The sequence below is a fragment of the Cetorhinus maximus genome, chromosome 11, assembly GCF_964194155.1.
Source record: "Cetorhinus maximus chromosome 11, sCetMax3.hap1.1, whole genome shotgun sequence".
In the NCBI taxonomy this organism is placed as follows: Eukaryota; Metazoa; Chordata; class Chondrichthyes; order Lamniformes; family Cetorhinidae; genus Cetorhinus; species Cetorhinus maximus.
Window position 1 is genome coordinate 7,044,359 of NC_135889.1, and position 19,911 is coordinate 7,064,269.

At 44.0% G+C, this 19,911-nt stretch overlaps 1 protein-coding gene across 1 annotated transcript; it reads right to left on the reverse strand.

Annotated features, from left to right (window-relative positions):
- Window positions 1-354: 354 nt before the first annotated feature.
- On the reverse strand, window positions 355-17,745 carry ramp1 (receptor activity modifying protein 1). Its single transcript, XM_078551438.1, has 3 exons — window positions 17,598-17,745; window positions 2,488-2,626; window positions 355-967 (listed from the first exon to the last, which is right to left on the reverse strand). The coding sequence occupies exons 1-3, from the start codon at window positions 17,728-17,730 to the stop codon at window positions 712-714; spliced, it is 528 nt and encodes a 175-aa protein (XP_078407564.1). The 5' UTR covers window positions 17,731-17,745; the 3' UTR covers window positions 355-711.
- Window positions 17,746-19,911: the final 2,166 nt, after the last annotated feature.

The following is a 19,911-nucleotide window of genomic DNA, read 5'->3' on the forward strand; positions in this document are numbered from 1 at the left end:
TAAAGTTACATTTTGGTGGTTCCTCGTCCATACTTTTTCAGCCAACTTTCTTCCCTCCTCTGGCTCTTCCATGGGCACCAGTGGGTTGATTACATTAGTCATTACCTTAGATTGTTTATACAATATTTGGCCAATTCATTCATTCATTCATTGATAAGGAAAATTCATGTGTAGCAGCATGGACAGAAGTTTTCATGGGTGCATCAATGGGTTTTACACAAATGCATTACTTAGAAAAAAAATGGCAATAATGTCAGCACATGCACTGACCACCTGCTACTGTTTCCATACGCGAGTTCAGTCCTTAGCACAGTTTGACCCAACATGTACTTTATAAAATCTGTCAAACTCATCAACACTTAAGTCACAAACATTTAATGGCCAGGTCCAGATGATTTAAACTTTACTGTGTCTTTACTGTACTGTATTAAAGTTTGAAAGAGAATACAGATGTTGCAGAACAATTTGATAAACATGAGCAAAATCCCTGAATAGGACCAGTGGATGCCTAGAATGTCTTAAGTTTTCCACTTGCTCTTAAGACACCGGAGGACCATTCAACAGTGAGTTTGGATTCAACCTTCGACTCTGTGGTTCAACTTTCTGTTGATGTTCTCCAATATAAAGTTGGCTGAAATGGTATCACTGCTTTGCCAGATCAAGCCTAAAACCCGTGATGTCCTCTACCACTGGAAGGGGTTGTGAAGCCTTTTAGACAATGCCTTCATTCCGTTTGCTTCTCCAGACCACAAGTGCTGTCATAAGCAGTGTGATCATCACTGGGACAACAATGAAGGGCCCTATGATGTTGTTTGGGGGATCCCCCAGGGCTCTCCCAGAGACAGAACAGTTTGCAAAGTATTCCCTGTGGATGGTGACAAAGAATTGGTCCACCACCTGATTTGGCCAAAAACAGTCCATCTTGTTGGCGATCAAGAACGTGCAGTTGGTGAGATCCCCATAGGAACTGCAAATAAAGAGAGAGCATTCATTAGCAAGGCTAGGTACAATAGGGTCAATGCTGAAAAATGATAGGGTGCAATGGAAAATAAAGCTCATTAAATGAATGATCCACCATGAAGGGAAATGGAATTGACAAAGACAAGAATGAAGAGCGGGCCCATAAGAATCTAAAGGAGAAAAATTAGTTTGGCATTTTTCTGATGTGGTTTGGCTACCTGTTCAGGCGTGTGTACACCTGAAACTTTAAAGAGGATCTTTCAAGAACTCGTGAGCCTGTGTATTTCTGACTTTTTCCCGGTAACCTTTGTATGTCTTATTAAATACTGGAGGTGAACAATGGAAAGAGGGAAAAGCTGTGCAGCACAGTGAAAATAAACATCAAACAATACTATCAGATACCCAAAAGCAAGAAGGGATTTTATAAAGGGGTATATGATATTGAATGGGATAAAGTAAACATAAGGGTCTGGATTTTCAATCTACCTTTCCTACATTACAACAGCGACTACAATCGCAAAAGTAGTTCATTGGCCATAAGGTCACCCTGAGGTTGTGCTATAGAAATATTCTTCTTTACTGTCAGTGTTTATTTGAAGTAATGATAGTCACTGGCTTAAGTCACTCTGTTTAACTGCAGCCAGCGACTGACAAAATATTATAGAAAGAAATTGTTTTATTGTCGGTGCTCCTTCTCACTCCAGGTCCCAAGCTTCAGTCCCAAAAGTGTCTCAATTTCACATCACCAAATTACACAGAGCAGGAACATCTCTGCTCATGTTGAGTTTACCGATCTCAACCAGGAAAATGGTTAGGGTTAAATGAACATGCATGCCAATGTTTATCAATTACATTGTTAAGGCTTGTTAATGTTAATTACATTGTTACGGTTAAGAGAAACAGGTGGTGGGTATTAATTGTCTTTGAGCACATATAAATGGGGATAGCTGGGACACTGGGTGTGTAGGAGGAGAGCTGTGAGATTGAACAAGTCAGTGAAATCTCTCAGTAAGGAAAAGCTTTGTGTCTTGATTTCGGTTTCACCAACTGGCCTGGATCCTGTTAAAAATGCATGTGGATACACGCACAGATATACGTGCGCATGCATGCAGATGTACATGCATGCAGATGTACATGCATGCAGATACATGCACACATGCTTATGCACAAGTGCACAGATGTGCACAAATACTTTCCATGATGAATAATTGAACCGTAATCAGGAGTCAGAATGTTGATTGATTTTTTTTTTTCTTAATCTGCTTCCCTATTGGGACCTGAGACGTGTGTAGTGCTGCACTGATTAACTCAGCACAGACCAGGAACAAAAGCTGAGAGCTAGTTATCCTGTAGAACTCAATGTACAACACGACACTGCATTTACCCAAAGATCCTTAAGCTTCACTGCTCAAGCAGAAAGCCTGGGAAGATTTGACAACACCACAATAATGAAAACAGTGCAAGTAAAAAGAGGTTCCAATCGATTTCCTATTTCTTACCAAGTTTTAAAAAGAATTCCTAAAGTACCTTAATGTAGCTTCCCAGTCACACCAGAACTTCTGTCCAATGTCAGTCATCTGAAATCTGTAGGCCTCCAAGCAAATGTGTTGGATAAGATAGGAGTAATAGGCTTCATTGCAGGCAGTGAGCAGGATTAGGTGATCTGCTGCAAAGAGACATTGATAACAATTTTAGTAGAACCTTAATAGACTTATAACTCTCACCACGGAGACAGAAGGTCATGGGTTAAAGCCTCACTCCAGAGACAACCACATAAAACAAAAGCAAAATACTGTGAGTGCTGGAAATCTGAAATAAGAACAGAAAGTGCTGGAAATACTCAGTTATCAACGTTAACTCTGTTTCTCTCTCTAAAGATGCTGCCCGACCAGCTGGGTATTTACAGTTTTCTAGTTTTATTTGACCACATAATCTAGGCTGACATTTCAGTGCAGTAGTGCGGGAGAGCTGGATTGTCAGAGGTGTCATCTTTTTGAATGTAATATTAAACCGAGGCTCCACCTGTCCCCTCGGATGAACGTCAAAGACCCCATGACAGCACAGGAAGGGACAACAAAGTGTCGATCCTTCAAGGTTTGGGAGTTCAGGACACCAGGCTCGGACAGACACATCCAGCAGCCCACCTTATCCCAGCTCAAAATCTCAGAAGCTGAGCAGGAGATGGAGTCAGTCTGATGCACCAGGGACAGGGAGCAGCTTCTAGAGTGAGAGTTTGAGAGGGTAGTCACACCAACAAGAGATAAGGCACAGACAGTGAAGGAGATCAGATGGGTGACTGACCAAGAGGTGGGAAAAGGCAGGAATGAAAGGTTACGACAAGACTACCCAAAGCAATTTACTCTTCGCGAACAGATTTGCAGCTCTCAGTTCCTATGTGGAAAATTATTCTTATGTGATGGACCTGCCTGAGTCTTCAGCTGCACCAGCGGGAAATGGCACAATGTCGAGATCAGCAGCACAGCAGAATCTGCAGTAGACATAGGGGATTCAGAGGGGCCAACACAATCCTTTTCAGTGCAGAACGACTGTCTAGGACAAATGTCCAGGACTGGAATGCCTAGAACAAATATCCAGAACTGGAATGTCTAGAACAAATGTCCAGAACTGGAACATCTAGAACAACTGTCCACAGCTGGAGCATCTAGAACAAATGTCCACAGCTGGAATTCCACAAAAATCAATTTAGAAGATTAGCAAATGATTTTAGGAGTCGAACTTCACAGATGGTGATTGACATAGAATTAAAATCTCCCTTTCCATGAAATGGTAATCTCAGGATTACTTCCTTGGCCATGTCATAGAATAGGGGGTGACAGTACCATTAGAAAAATCAATGCCTGGCTAAAAAAGGAGTCAGGTCAAAAAGAGAGATTCTACTTTGTAGGGCTTCGGCCACTAGTTCTGGGACAGGTAGGATCTATTCCGTAAGTGTGGGCTACATCTGGGCAGGGAGATGACCAACGCACTCACAAAACAGTTAAAATCAGGTATGAATAGGGGAGCTGGAAAACAGTCACTTGGTAGTAGAGAATTTGAATATTGCTGAAAAGAGAGACATGTTGCTGAAGCTTCTCGTCTTATACCCATCAGGACAAATGCAAGAATGCCAAATTTCAAATGATCACAACCTAAATTGTTGCATTGCTGAAAAAAGAGACAGGCTATCTAAGCTTTTCATTTTTCACTCATCAGGATAGCTCACAAGAAATTACCAAACTGTAACGGGGTAACAACAATTTATACTGCATGGGAAGAGAGTGTTGAACTGTTGTTTCCCCATTACAATTTGGTAATTTCTTGCATGTTATCCTGATGAGTGCAAGACAAAACATTTAGATAGCATGTCTTTTTTTTTTCAGCAACACAATAATTTATGGTGTGACCGTTTGTAATCTGGTATTCTTGTGTTTGTCCTGATGAGTGCAAGGTGAAACATTTAGATAGCTTGTCTTTTTTTTCAGCAATACGAAAGTTTTGTACTATTAAACGACTATAAATTGTTGTGATCATTTGAAATTTGGCATTCTTGTATTTGTCCTGATGAGTGCAAAGGCAAGAAGCTGGGAAACTAAAATCAATCAGAACCATCCAATGATGAAGGGAGAATTAAGTGATGATAAAATGCATTCAGACAAACAATTTACTAAAAGGAATTTCTGGTAGAAAAGTCAAATCAAATTGACAAATTATTAATGGGGAAAAGACGGGAATAAAGATAGGGTTTAAACATAGCCAAAAAAGAAAATCATAGGAAAGGAATAAATCCTGGAGAAGGTCGTCAAATTGTGAGAGAGGATTTAGAAGAGGAATCTGCAGTCAGATTAAAGACAGGTGAGAATGAAATTATAAAATTAATGTTCTGAAAGATTTTAATTATTGATTGAGACCCTGAGGGGGTCAATGGAGAAAGGTGAATGGAATTCCTAATCTGTGGAGGATTCCTTCTTCAAGCAATGTATTAGACGATCAAGAGTACAGGTGTGGTTAGATCTGGTTATGAGCAATGGAACAGATCAGGTAAATAAGGGCAAATGTAGGCAAGCACCTTGGGAGTTGTCACTGCAATACCTTATGGTTTAAGACCCAGCAAGGAATGATAAGACCAGTACTAAAACTAGAAAAGCATATTGGATTAGGGTAGAATTTAGAAAGATGAATGAGCAAGCTGAGGTGAGATGAAGAGAAATAGGTGCAGGACTGTGGGGATGAAGAAGTTTGCAAGGTACAGACTACCTACAGTCCATCAAAAGAAAGAAAGTTACTATTAGCATCAAGGTACCACAGACAAATGAGGATGTTTGAAAATGATTAATATTGAAAAGAAAACAGTCTAGTGAACAAATGAAAAAGGCGAGGTGAGAAAATAGGAAGATGTGAAGAGCAAAATAAGGAAATCAAAGAAGGAAAGACTTGCATTTATATAGTGTTTTTCATGCACCTTACAGCCAATGAAGTACTTTTTGAAGTGTAGTCATTGTTGTAATGTAGGAAACGTGGCAGCCAATTTTGCAAACTACAAATTCCTACAATGTGATAATAAACAAATAATTTGTTTGTGTTGTTGACTGAGGGATAAATATTGGTCCTGGGCCCAGAATAACTCCCCTGCTCTTCTTCAGAATAACACCATCTTTTACATCCACCCGAGTAGGCAGATGGGGCCTGGTTTAACATCTCACCTGAAAGGAGGCACCTCGGACAGTGCAGCACTCCCTCTGTGATGCATTAGCGTGTCAGCTTTGATTTTTTTTGTGTGTGTGTGTGTGTTCAGCTCCTGGAATGGGACTTGTGGAACCCGGAACCTTGTGACTAAGAGGCAAGAGTGATACCAACTGGGACATGGTGAGGGAGCATGAGGGAAAATCCGATCTAAACGTCAATGGGGAACATTGAAATATTTTACAAATCGATCAGTAGAGAAGGGAATTGTTGAAAGTGAGGTAGGACCTGACAGGAGAGAGTTTGTAGGGGATGATAAAACAAAAACAATCGTAGGGATGTGTAATAAAGTTTTTGCAACAGTCTTGGTTAAAGTGAAGGGGGCAGTTGAGAGTGAGAGATGAGAGATAATTTAATGGATAAAAGGAAAATTTTAAATAAATTAATTAAGTGAAAGGAAGATGGAACAGCAAGGCCTCAACCATATACTCTCTAGGTCCTGAGGGAGAAAACTGCTGAGGTTTTAGAATTATATTTTAGTTCTACAGAAAGTCGATGCGTATTGAAGTTCTGGAGAGCAGCCAATATAATCCATACTCAACGCTGGCTCTTTTTTTTAAAGCTTATATTAATTCCATGAAGTTCCTCTCTTTAGTTTACTTCCAGATTCCATGCACCAGCGATACTTATTCCCCTTGTTCACTGTGGAATTATAACCTGCATCTGTCTTTCACCAGTTCACATTACCCCCTTGTCACTCTCTTCCTCTTAATATAGTTACAAAAACATCTGTTGTTAGCTGTGATGTCATTTGCAGGCTTTTTTTTTGGTATTTCCATTTGTTGCTTTTTATTGCTCTGCCAGAGGATATATCCCTATTTTCCCCTCCTTCCGCAATGGCCCCAGTATAAGCACATTCCGTTTTGTCTGGGCAGAATTTATCTTTGTCTTGGCAATATCAGGAGACTGCAAATTGATATTGACTTCAATTGGAAAGGAACTTGGATTCAGTGTTAAGCAGCTCACCCATTATCACCAGCGACGGGCAAAACAGGTTTTACCCCCGTTTGTTTCTTTCCTGCTGGTGTTTACTCCTTCAACTTTCTTCTTGATTTAAGAAATAGGAGCAGGGGGTGGCCAATCCAGCCCCTCGAGGCTGCTCTGTCAATAAGATCATTTTCTTTTCTTTAATAGGATGTGGGAGTCACTGGCAAGACCAGCATTTGTTGCCCATCCCTAATTTCCTTTGAACTGAGTGGCCTTGCTCAGCCATTTCAGAGGGCATTTAAGAGTCAACCACATTGTTGTGGGCCTGGAGTCACGCGTAGGCCAGACAGGGTAAGGACAGCAGATTTCCTTCTCTATTAGTGATCTAGAACAATCAGTGATGGGTTTCATGGTCTCCATTACCAAGATTATTTTTCAATTCCAGGTTTATTTATGAATTCAGATTCCACCAGCTGCTGTGGTGAGATTTGAATCCTGGCCTGAAGGATTCACCTGGATCTCTGGATTACTAGTCCAGTGACATTACCACTACACCACCGTTCCCCCATCATGGCTAAACTTTGACCTTAATTCCACACTATCACCTTATTTCCGTAAGTATGGTCCAAATCTGTAACCAGTTTAACTTATTGCATAACTCTTCAAGCAATGCATCTTATTGTTCATGTTTTGGAAAAATGGTAAATAAATTAGTTAAGGTAAAGGGGGACAAAGCCCTGGGGGCTGACAGGATACATACGAGGATCCTGAGGGAGGCAAAGGAAGAAATTGCAGAGACTCTAGCAATTACATTTGATGTGCAGATGTGTGCTGGTGGTCTGGCGAGTGACCATGGTATTTCCTATTTGTCAAAAGGGGGAATTGGGAAATTCAAGTTAATTACAGGTTGGTTAGTAAGTAGGAAATGGTTAGAAAAAGCCATAATCATGGGGACGTTTGTGCTTGACAAACCGCACAGAATTCTTTGAAGAGGCAACAGATGTGGTAAATAAGGAAAATGTAGCGGATGGAGTACATGATCTTAAGGAAAGCAGAGAGGTAAATAACCAGGGGCACGGATTTAAGGGTTAGTGGGGAGTTGAGTAATTATTCCAGCCAGAGGATGGTGGGGTCTGGAGCACCACTGCCTGAAAGGGTGGTAGAGGCAGAAAACTTCATCAGGCTTCAAAAACACTTACACCTGCACTTGAGGTGCTGCAACCTACAGGGCTACGGACCAAGAGCTGGAAGGTGGGATTAGACTGGAAAACTCTTTTTCAGCCAGCACTGACACAATGGGCCAAATGGCCTCTTTCTGTGCTTTCTATCTTTCTATGTTTCTACGTATTCTTCGAGTTCCTTATAGTCCACCAATGTAAACAAGTGATCTTGGTTTATCTCTCTAGAATGAAGTCTGTCTCCTTAATAAAATGATTTTAGAGAGCTCAGAAGGACTCAACTCTGGATTTGAAATTGTCCTGGCAACATGTTTAAGGATGTAGATGCATTAGAAGCAGTTCAGAGAAGGTTTATTAGACTAATACCAGGAATGGGTGGGTTGTCTTATGAGGAAAGTTGGACAGGTTAGGCTTGTATCCGCTGGAATTTAGAAGAGTAAGAGGCGACTTGATTGAAACCTTTAAGATCCTGAGGGGACTTGACATGATGGATGTGGAGAGGATATTTCCTCTTGTGGGAGAATCTAGAACTAGGAGGTCACGGTTTAAAAATAAGGGGTCGCTCATTTAAGACAGAGATGAGGAGAATTTTTTTCTCTCAGAGGCTCATGAGTCTTTGGAACTCTCTTCCTCAAAAGGCGGTGGAAGCAGAGTCTTTGACTATTTTCAAGGCAGAGCTAGATAGATTCTTGATTAACAAGGGGGTGAAAGGTTATCAGGGAGGTTACAGTCAAATCAGCCATGATCTCATTGAATGGCGGAGCAGGCTCGAAGGGCCGAGTGGCCTATTCCTTCATGTTGAATTGAAATTTAAATCCTTTTTGAATTAGATTGATCAACATCATGGGTTAGGAGATTCTGTTGTGTTCAGACCAACCAATATCTCAAGAATAGTCCCCAGTTAGAAACTGGCTTCTCTCAAAGGGGCACTACATCATCAAAATGCTGGTAAGTCTTTATCTCATATGACATAAGCCTGTCAGATCCTGATGAAAATGTCCACATGTTGCCAGCAGCTGATATTAAATAAAAGGCAACTCTGCAATACAATCAACAACCACTTGCATTTAAATAGCACCTTTAATATAGGAAAACCTCCCGAGGTGCCCTCACGGAGCAAAATTTGACACCAGGGTTACAAAGAGGTATTAGGACAAGTAGCCAAAAGCTTAGTCAAGAAGGTAGGTGTTAGGAATGTCTTAAAGAGGTTGAGAGATGTAGAGACGGAGAGGTTTAGGAAGAAAATTCCAGAGAATTGGGCGAAGACAGCTGAAGGCATGGCCGGCAATGGTGAAGCGATTAAAATCAGGGTTGCACTAGAGGAGCGTGGAGATCTCGGAGGGTTGGAGGGGCTGGAGGAGGATCATGGAAGTTACAACAGGGGAACATATGCAGCCCATTGTGTCTGTGCCAGGTCATTTCTCGAGCAATATAAAACTAATCCCATTGCCCTGCTCTGTCTCCAATCCCCTGAATCTTCCTCTGTTCAACTATTCCCCTTGGAAGATACCATAATCTATGTTTCAATCAATCCTTTGGCAATGCATTCCAAGCACCAACAACCTTAAGCGTAAAGGAATTTCTCCATCTTTACTCTCGGTGTCAATATTAAAATAGATGACCTCTCACCACTGACTCCCCAGCCACAGGAGATAGTCCTTCCACATTCACAGTATTCAGGCCCTCTATTAAATCTCATCTTAGCCTTCTTGGCTCCAGTGGAAACAGTCTCAGGTTTTCAAATCTCCCCATATAACTATATTACCCTGGTGAATCCACTGTGGACACCGTGTAGGGCTCCACTTCTCTTTTTATAATGGGCTTCCCAGATCTGCACACAATACTCTAACTTCAGCCACATTTGTATAAATGTGTCGCTACTTCCTTACGCCTGTACTCTCTGCTCCTGTTTGTAAAACTCTGAATGCTGCTGCCCTTCTCCAGGGTTTAGACTTAGAAGGCTTCTTGTATCAATTGACGCACACAAAGCACATGTTTATGTGCTTTGTCTATAGCTTGTTTTCCCCTACAGGTCACTAGCTTGAAGGCAGACGCTACAGCTTGAGGAGCACCACTCCACATCAAGCATGGCTGACCAGGAGTCTCTCCCACTCTTACCACCTCCTATAGGCATACTGGAAGGATTTGCAGGTTTACAATCAACCTGTTTAGCCACATTATGGATGTGTCTTCCATGGCCATTGAGTCTGGAGTGGGATTTCAAACCCAGAGCTTCTGGTTCAAAGGCAGGGACACTACCCACTGCACCACAAGACCTCCTCCCTGGCTTTCTCGAAGGATAAAAAGACCTGCAGAGAGAAACTTAGAGACATATGATAAAGTTAGTGCTAACAATTTGAAAGATTATTACAATGAATGTAAAAAAATTAATGGGAGGAGAGGGAGATATAGGATTAATAGGGAATGTGAAAAGGGCTAGCTGATAAAGTAAAAAGAAATAATGAGGGCTTTTATATGCACATAAAAATTTTTTAAAGGCTATTACTTTTTATTTGCTTATAAAAAAAACTCACATTTTCCTTTAATGTTATCTGCTGCTAGGCTTTATCCATATTCCCTTTCCAGTCGTTCCCACTAACCTTCCTCCATTCATCATTTTCTTTAGTTAGTCCAAACAGTTTGGTTTAAATTTCTCCATTTATTTCTTGTTTCTGCCCTATGGGGAATATATTTATTTCACACTCTTCGTCCTTTATTTGAAGCTTTTCATTGCCAAGTCATGAAATTTTTGACTTAACTATTTTGTCCGGCTAATTTGCCCTGGGCCCCTTCTGATCTGACTGAGCTTTGATTTTCTTTCTCGTCCAGCATTCTTACTTTCTAACTTTCAATCCCTGCTTCGATCCTATATTTTTTTTATTGCTGCCATTTCACAATTGCTCTCCTGGTATTACATCAGTGTTTTTCCCACTTCATTTCCAGAACTAAATCGAGCAATGCTTAATTCCTCATTGGGCTAGAAACAGACTAATCTAGTGTCAGCCCTGCCATATTCACTCACATGTCCTACATTTCAGGCTCACTTAGGATAGTTAAAAGTCACCTAGAATCATTGTTGTTCTTACATCTCCTGCTGAATTGTCTCCAGAGCTCCCCCCTTCCCTCATCTCCGGCCCGCAATGCACACCGAAGATTGCATCATTTCCCTTCCTATTTCTTAACCCTGTGCATGTGCGTTTACTCTAAACACAACCCCCAGGATAGTATAGCCCTGTGATGGTCTTCCAGAAGGCACCTGATAAGAGACCATTAGCAAAGGTAAGGATGAAAAGAGTGAGCAATTGCGAACAGGGTCCAGGCCAGTTGGTGAAGCCAAAACCAAGACACAGAGCTTTTCTTTATTGACAGAGTTTATTGACTTGTTCAGTCTCACAGCTCTCCTACCACTCAACCCAGTGTCCCAGATATCCCCTATTTATATGTGCTCAAAGACAATTAATACCCATCACCTGTTTCTTCTAACCTTAATGTAATTGACATTAACAAACCTTAACAATGTAATTGGTAACCTTGTGGCATGAGTCAGCAGTTGGTTGGTAGGAGACAGGCAGTAGGGATAAAGAGTTCAGTTTCTAATTGTCAAAATGTGACAAGTAACTTTTGCTAAGGATCTTTAATGTGGCTTCAGCTTTTCACTATATATATAGATTAGTGACTTGGATGAAGGAATAGCGAGTTGTTTATCGAAGTTTGCACTAGGTTTGGAGGCACAGTACGTTGTGTAGCTAAGAAGAAGAGGTTACAAAGGGACAGGCAGATTAAGCAAGAAGCCAAAATTGTGGTATCTGAAGCTTAATGTGGGGAGGTATCACCTGACGAAGGTGAAATGGGATGTTTTGTAAATGGCGAGAGACTGGGAGCTTTGGTGGTTCAAGGAGATTTGGATGTCCATGTTCACAAATCACTAAAAGGTAATATAGAGGCACAGAAGATAATGGAATGCTACCCTTTATCTCAAGGAAGGAGGAACAATGAGGCTCAGCAAATGGTGAGTGAAACACAAAAATTTAAAAGGCCTCATGAAAGATTGGCACTGCATTAATTATTTGGCTATTCATACGAACATACATACAAACGTACGAATTAGGAGCAGGAGTAGGCCATTCAGCCCCTCGAGCCTGCTCCGCCATTCAATAAGATCTGATTGTGGCCTCAGCCCCACATTCCTGCCAACCCCCGATAACCTTTCACCCTCTTGTTAATCTATCCACCTCTGCCTTAAAAATATTCAAAGACTCTGCTTCCACCGCCTTTTGAGGAAGAGAGTTCCAAAGACTCACGACCCTCTGAGAGAAAAAATTTCTCCTCATCCCTGACTTAAATGAGCCACCCCTTATTTTTAAACAGTGACCCCTAGTTCTAGAATCTCCCATATGTTGAAACATCCTCTCCACACCCACCCTGTCAAAACCCCTCAGGATCTTATTCCTTTTTGCCGAGGGTCCTTCTCCTGATATAGTAACATTTTAAAAAAAGTTTATTCTTTCATGGAGTCGCTCGCAAGGCATTTGTTGCCCATCCCTAATTTCCCTTCAACTTGCTAGACCATTTCAGAGGGCAGTTAAGAGTCTGGTGTCACATGTAGGCCAGACCAAGTAAGGACAGCAGTTTCCTTCCCTAAAGGGCATTAGTGAGCCAGATGGATTTTTAATGGCAATCCTGCAGTTTCATGATCACATTACTGCGAATAGCTTTCAATTCCAGATTTATTAATTGAATTTAAATTCCACCAGTGGCCATAGTGGGATTTGAACCCATGTCCCCAGAGAATAAGCCTGGGCCTACTGAATTACTAGCTCAGTGACATTACCACTATGCCACCATCTCCTATATCCCCAATCACTAGTCAAGATTTAGTATCAACTCTTTGCTCCTACTGAGAAAAGCTGAGATTCCCATGTGCTTTCTATAGCTTTATTAACTTATCCACCCCATCCCCAATTTTGAAGATTCATAAAGCAGAACTCCTCAGTCTTACTCCTGTACTCCTATTAATGGTTTTACCATTTAGTATCTAAATCCTCCCTTTACTCATTTTCCAAATATGTGTCAGCTCACACTTCTCAGCATTAAATTTTGCCTGACATCTATTGACTAATCTAGTGAAGCTTATTACTGTAATATTAATGTTTATTGTAATATTAGCACCACTGACAGTAATATGAATATAACCTGAGATTCACGAGAATGGTTCCAGGGATGAGGAACTTCAGTTACGTAGATAGGTTGGAGAAGTTGGGACTGTTTTCCTTGGAGAAGAGGAGGTTGGGAGGAGATTTGATAGGAGAAATTTCTTCACCCAGAGAGTGGTGAGCCTGTGGAATTCGCTACCACAGGAAACAGTTGAGGCCAAAACATTGTATGTTTTCAAGTAGGAGTTAGATATAGCTCTTGGGGCGAAAGGGATCAAAGGGTATGGGGAGAAAGCGGGAGCAGGTTATTGAGTTGGATGATCAGCCATGATCATAATGAATGGCGGAGCAGGCTCGAAGGGCCGAATGGCCTACTCCTGCTCCTAGTTTCTATGTTTCTATGATAGAGGTGTTCAAAATCATGAGGGGTCTGGATGGAGTAGATAGGGAGAAACTGTTCCCATTGGTGGAAGGATTGAGAACAAGGGGGCACAGGTTTAAGGTAATTGGCAAAAGAAGCGACAGAGACATGAAGAGAAACTTTTTCACACAGCGAGTGGTTAAGTTCTGGAATGCGCTGCTGGAGAGTGTGGTGGAGGCAGGTTCCTCATTTAAGAATGAATTAGATTATTATTGGAAAAGGAAGAGTGTGCAGGGTTAGGGGAGAAGGCAGGGAAATGGAACCAGGTGAATTGTTCTTTGGCGAGCCAGTGCAGACATGATGGGCCAAATGTCCTCCTGCACTGTAACAATTCTGTGATATTCTATTTTATTAAATAGCATTAGTATTTAAAATTGTATTTTAATGCCAATTGTTGGGCTATTGGTGTTTATATTACTGTACAGTTAATTTTCATTACACTGCCAATTCCTGACAAACACAATAGCAAGTTCTCTGAATCTGCAGGAAATGTATGGGTTAAAAACTTGGGACTGAAGAAAAGTATTGATATGAAGCAGGGATCAACTTTTTTTTAAAAAGCAAAACAAGAGGAGGGTTATGAGGAGAAAGCTAGGTTTCGGGATTAAACTGGGCAGCTGTTTCAAAGGGCTGACACAAGTATGACCAGGTCGACAGACCCTGTTCTGTGCTGTACGATTCTCTGATTCGAAATGCTTGGCCTTAAAACCAGTCTGTGTTCATCGGTTGTATAAAGCCGAGTCTAAAATTATCCTGAAGCTGTTTGGCATTTAATTAAATAGTTTTATATTACTGCATGTTGCTATATAGAGATGAGCATGGACTCTTGCCTATATAAAATTAATGAACTAAAGATCGTCATTCAGCTCTGCAAGTGACCAAATTGCGACCATATTTTACCTACACAGCAACTGAATTCAAAAGCAATAGTATTCCAGTTTAATTGCAGATTGCTGCACTGCCAATGTAACCAGTGTCAAAAACTGAACATTTCCTGTCAATCAAACCAGATGACCCATCACTTTACCCCAGCCTTGGAAAGAGGTTAATTCATATTTTGCTCTATCAGTGGCAATGCTCATTGTTCTTTGTGTTTTTTTTTTAATTCATTTGTTCTTGGGATGTGGGCGTCGCTGACTGGGCCAGCATTTTTTTGCCCATCCCATTGCCCTTGAGGGCATTTAAGAGTCAACCACACGTTTTCTGTGGTTTAATTTCAAATATGACACTCCTGGAACAAAGAGGGAAATGGGCTAAGCAACAAGCATTTAGTTGCAGACACCTCCTTAAGAGGTTATCGGGGCGAGGGGCTGGGTGGTGGCATAGGCGAGAAGGTGGAGTGGAGGTTACAGTCGGATCAGCCATGATCTCATTAGATGGCAGAGCAGGCTCGAGGGGCCGAGTGGCCTACTCCTCTGCCCCTAATTCCTGTATGTTCAATGGCAGGTGAGAAATGTCCTTTTTTTAATCCGTGAATTTCACTGAAGCAAAGACGTTGAAGGGACTTGGAGGAAAAAGTAGTGGCCAACCGGGTCTTCAATGCCACGAAATTGGTGAACATACGCTTTGATCAGCAACAACAACAACAACAACTTGCATTTGTAATGGCGCCTCAAAAGAAAAAACTTCCAAGGGGCTTCACAGGGAGTTGGTCTCAAACTAAACATGACACCCAGCCACATCAGGAGATGTTATTGGCCAGGTGACCAAAAGCTTGGTCAGAGAAGTAGGTTTTAAGGAGCCTCTTAAACCAGGAGAGAGGGAGAGAGGGAGATGTCCAAAGGGAGGGAATTCCAGGGCTTGGGGGACCTCGGCAGCTGCCAGGATGGAAGTCAGGTTTCCAAGTGCAGTGTTGCTGAGGTTGCTGGTGCATGTGTGGGGCTCCCAGTTATAAATGGTGCAATGGGGTAGCTGTGGGAAACTGCACGCCCTGGAGCAAAGGGGATACAGGGGTCAGTCCATGCTGACCTTCCATATTGCTAGTTGGAGAGTGGGAGGATTAGTACGATCCACCCCACAGGCATAAGTCGAGAGGCTGCATAGTGAAAGCGGGCCACCAGCAGCGATAACTGATCTCCTGCCATTTGACTCAAATCGTTCGTTTCTGTCATTGTCAAATATTTTTTACTGCAAGTTCAATAGCAGAGTCCGCGCTGCCACCGGGTGTATGGACTGACTGGGGTCTACCAATGCAATGACTTTACAGCACACACTCCCTGTGTCTCTCTGAGTGTGTGTCTAATTCCATTTCTGTGTCCCACCCGCTCTGTGCCCCTCGGTGTGACTATGGAGCTCACTGTGTCTGGCCATGTATCACGGTGAATCACCCAGTGCTGTATCTCTCTGTGTTCACTGTGTCCCACAGTCTGTGCCTATGCAGCTCAATGTGTGTGTGTGAGAGAGAGAGAGAGAGAGACAGTGTCGTTTCCATCTGTCTCTGTAGCTCAGTCTCTGTCTCCCTCAATCTGTCTCTCAGTCTCTGTCTCTCTTGCAGTCCGCTCCGTGTGTGTCAGTGTCTCCGTCTTTGCCCCTCTCCAGCTCATTCTCTGCTCACTCTGTATCCCTGTGACCGTGACACACTCTGTGCATTTCTCTCTCTCTGTGTATCTCTCTCTCTCTCTGCATCTCTCTTTCTCTCTCTGTGTACCTCTGTGTGTGTGTGTGTGTCTCTCTCTCTGTATCTCTCTCTGTGCATCTCTCTCTCTGTATTACCCTCTGTACCTCTGTATCTTTCTCTCTCTCTGTGTATATATATATATATATCTCTGTGTATCCCTCTCTCTTTCTGTGTATCCCTCTCTCTGTATTACTGTGTATCTCTCTGTGTATCTCTTGAAACCTCTCTGTGTATCTCTCTCCAAGTATCTCTCTCTCTATATATCTCTGTGACTGTCACTCATTCTTTATATGTTTCTCTTTGTGTCTCTCTGTGTATCTGTCTCTCCCGCTATCTCTGTATATCTCTCCCCCTCTCTGTGTATCCCTCTCTCTACACCTCTCTCTATGTGTCTCTCGAAACCTCTCTGTGTCTCTCGAAACCTCTCTCTGGGTATCTCTCTCCCTCCCTCTGTGTATCTCTCCCTCTCTCCAAGTATCTCTCTCCCTCCCTCGGTGTATCTCTCCCTCCCTCTGTGTATCTCTTCCTCCCTCTGTGTGTCTCTCCCTCTCTCTGTGTATCTCTCCCTCCCTCTATGTATCCCTCCCTCGGTGTATCTCTCCCTCCCTCTATGTATCTCTCCCTCCCTCTGTGTGTCTCTCCCTCCCTCTGTGTGTCTCTCCCTCTCTCTGTGTGTCTCTCCCTCCCTCTATGTATCTCTCCCTCTCTCTGTGTATCTCTCCCTCTCTCTGTGTATCTCTCCCTCCCTCTATGTATCTCTCCCTCCCTCGGTGTATCTCTCCCTCCCTCTGTGTGTCTCTCCCTCCCTCTGTGTGTCTCTCCCTCCCTCTGTGTGTCTCCCTCTCTCTGTGTATCTCTCCCTCCCTCTATGTATCCCTCCCTCTATGTATCTCCCCCTCCCTCTGTGTGTCTCTCCCTCCCTCTGTGTGTCTCTCCCTCTCTCTGTGTGTCTCTCCCTCCCTCTGTGTGTCTCTCCCTCCCTCTGTGTGTCTCTCTCTCCCTCTATGTATCTCTCCCTCCCTCTATGTATCTCTCCCTCTCTCTATGTATCTCTCCCTCTCTCTGTGTGTCTCTCCCTCCCTCTGTGTGTCTCTCTCTCCCTCTATGTATCTCTCCCTCCCTCTATGTATCTCTCCCTCTCTCTATGTATCTCTCCCTCTCTCTGTGTGTCTCTCCCTCCCTCTGTGTGTCTCTCCCTCCCTCTGTGTGTCTCTCTCTCCCTCTATGTATCTCTCCCTCCCTCTATGTATCTCTCCCTCCCTCGGTGTCTTTCTCTCCCTCTCTCTGTATCTCTCTCTCTGTATCTCTGTGACAGTCACTCTCATTCTGTTTCTCTCTGTCTCTCTCTCTGTATCTCGGGTTCACACCTCAACATCGCTCCCACATTTACAGTGAATCCTTGTTAAAATCGCGGGGCAGCAGCTTCTGGGGGTGGAGGGGGGGGGACCTCAGCACCGAGAGAGACCCCCTGTCAGGAGCCGGGACTCGGTGCCCCAGCCATGGGGCACCCTCACCCCCTCGCCCACCCCCCACCCCCCACAGTCCCGCCGACCGGCCGGAGGGTAAAGGGGGAACCGACAGCCCCCGGAGCAGCGACTTACCGAGCAGCAAGAGGCCGAGCAAGCGGCCGGTCCGGGGAGCCATCAGGAGCCGCTCCGCTCGCTCCCTTCCCGGAGCCTCAGACTGAATCTGCCCCCCTCTCTCTCCCACCCACCCATCGCTGCTATTCCGCATCTTCAAAGACACCTCCCACTCGCCGCTTAAACTCAGCCTCACAACAGGGCTCCTCCTCCCGGCTTCAAACCAGCTTCACTCCCCTAAACTACCCGAGCCCAGAGGGCACAACCTCCCACTGATAGAGACAGACCCTAAAACCCTAATCCTAACACTAAACCCTCAACTAACCCCCAAAACCAACTGACCCTAAACCCACAGACTGACCCTAAACCCACAGACTGACCCTAAAACCCTAATGCTAACACTAAACCCTCAACTAACCCCCAAAAACCAACTGACCCTAAACCCACAGACTGACCCTAAACCCATAGGCTGACCCTAAAACCCTAATCCTAACACTAAACCCTCAACTAACCCCCAAAAACCAACTGACCCTAAACCCACAGACTGACCCTAAACCCATAGGCTGACCCTAAAACCCTAATCCTAACACTAAACCCTCAACTAACCCCCAAAAACCAACTGACCCTAAACCCAGAGACTGACCCTGAACTCCCAGACAGATCCTAAACCCACAGACTGACCCTAAACTCCCACACTGACCCTAAACCCACAGACTGAGCCTAAACTCCCACACTGACCCTAAACCCACAGACTGAGCCTAAACCTCCCAGACTGACCCTAAATTCCCAGACTGACCCTAAACCCAGAGACTGACCCTAAACCCACAGACTGACCCTAAAACCCTAATACTAACACTAAACCCTCAACTAACCCCCCAAAACCAACTGACCCTAAACCCAGAGGCTGACCCTAAACCCATAGGCTGACCCTAAACTCCCAGACTGACCCTAAACCCACAGACTGAGCCTAAACCCACAGACTGACCCTAAACCCACAGACTGACACTAAACTCCCAGACTGACCCTAAACCCACAGACTGAGCCTAAACCTCCCAGACTGACCCTAAACTCCCAGACTGACCCTAAACTCATAGGCTGACCCTAAACTCCCAGACTGACCCTAAACCCACAGACTGAGCCTAAACCTCCCAGACTGATCCTAAACCCACAGACTGAGCCTAAACTCCCAGACTGACCCTAAACCCAGAGACAGACCCTGAACTACCACACTGACCCTAAACCCACAGACTGAGCCTAAACCTCCCAGACTGACCCTAAACCCACAGACTGAGCCTAAACTCCCACACTGACCCTAAACCCACAGACTGACCCTAAATCCACAGACTGACCCTAAACTCCCACACTGACCCTAAACTCCCACACTGACCCTAAACCCACAGACTGACCCTAAACCCACAGACTGAGCCTAAACTCCCAGACTGACCCTAAACCCACAGACTGAGCCTAAACTCCCACACTGACCCTAAACTCACAGACTGACCCTGAACTCCCAGACTGAGCCTAAACCCACAGACTGAGCCTAAACCCACAGACTGAGCCTAAACCCACAGACTGAGCCTAAACCCACAGACTGAGCCTAAACCCACAGACTGAGCCTAAACTCCCAGACTGACCCTAAACCCACAGACTGAGCCTAAACTCCCAGACTGACCCTAAACCCACAGACTGAGCCTAAACTCCCAGACTGACCCTAAACCCACAGACTGAGCCGAAACTCCCAGACTGACCCTAAACCCACAGACTGAGACTAAACTCCCAGACTGACCCTAAACCCACAGACTGACCCTAAACTCCCAGACTGAGACTAAACTCCCAGACTGACCCTAAACTCCCACACTGACCCTAAACCCACAGACTGAGCCTAAACTCCCAGACTGACCCTAAACTCCCAGACTGACCCTAAACTCCCAGACTGAGCCTAAACCCACAGACTGACCCTAAACTCCCAGACTGAGACTAAACTCCCAGACTGACCGTAAACCCACAGACTGAGCCTAAACCTCCCAGACAGACCCTAAACCCACAGACTGAGCCTAAACCTCCCAGACTGACCCTAAACTCCCAGACTGACTCTAAACCCATAGGCTGACTCTAAACTCCCAGACTGACCCTAAACCCACAGACTGAGCCTAAACTCCCAGACTGACCCTAAACCCACAGACTGAACCTAAACCTCCCAGACTGACCGTAAACTCCCAGACTGACCCTAAACCCATAGGCTGACCCTAAACTTCCAGACTTACCCTAAACCCACAGACTGAGCCTAAACCTCCCAGACTGACCCTAAACCCACAGACTGAGCCTAAACCCAGAG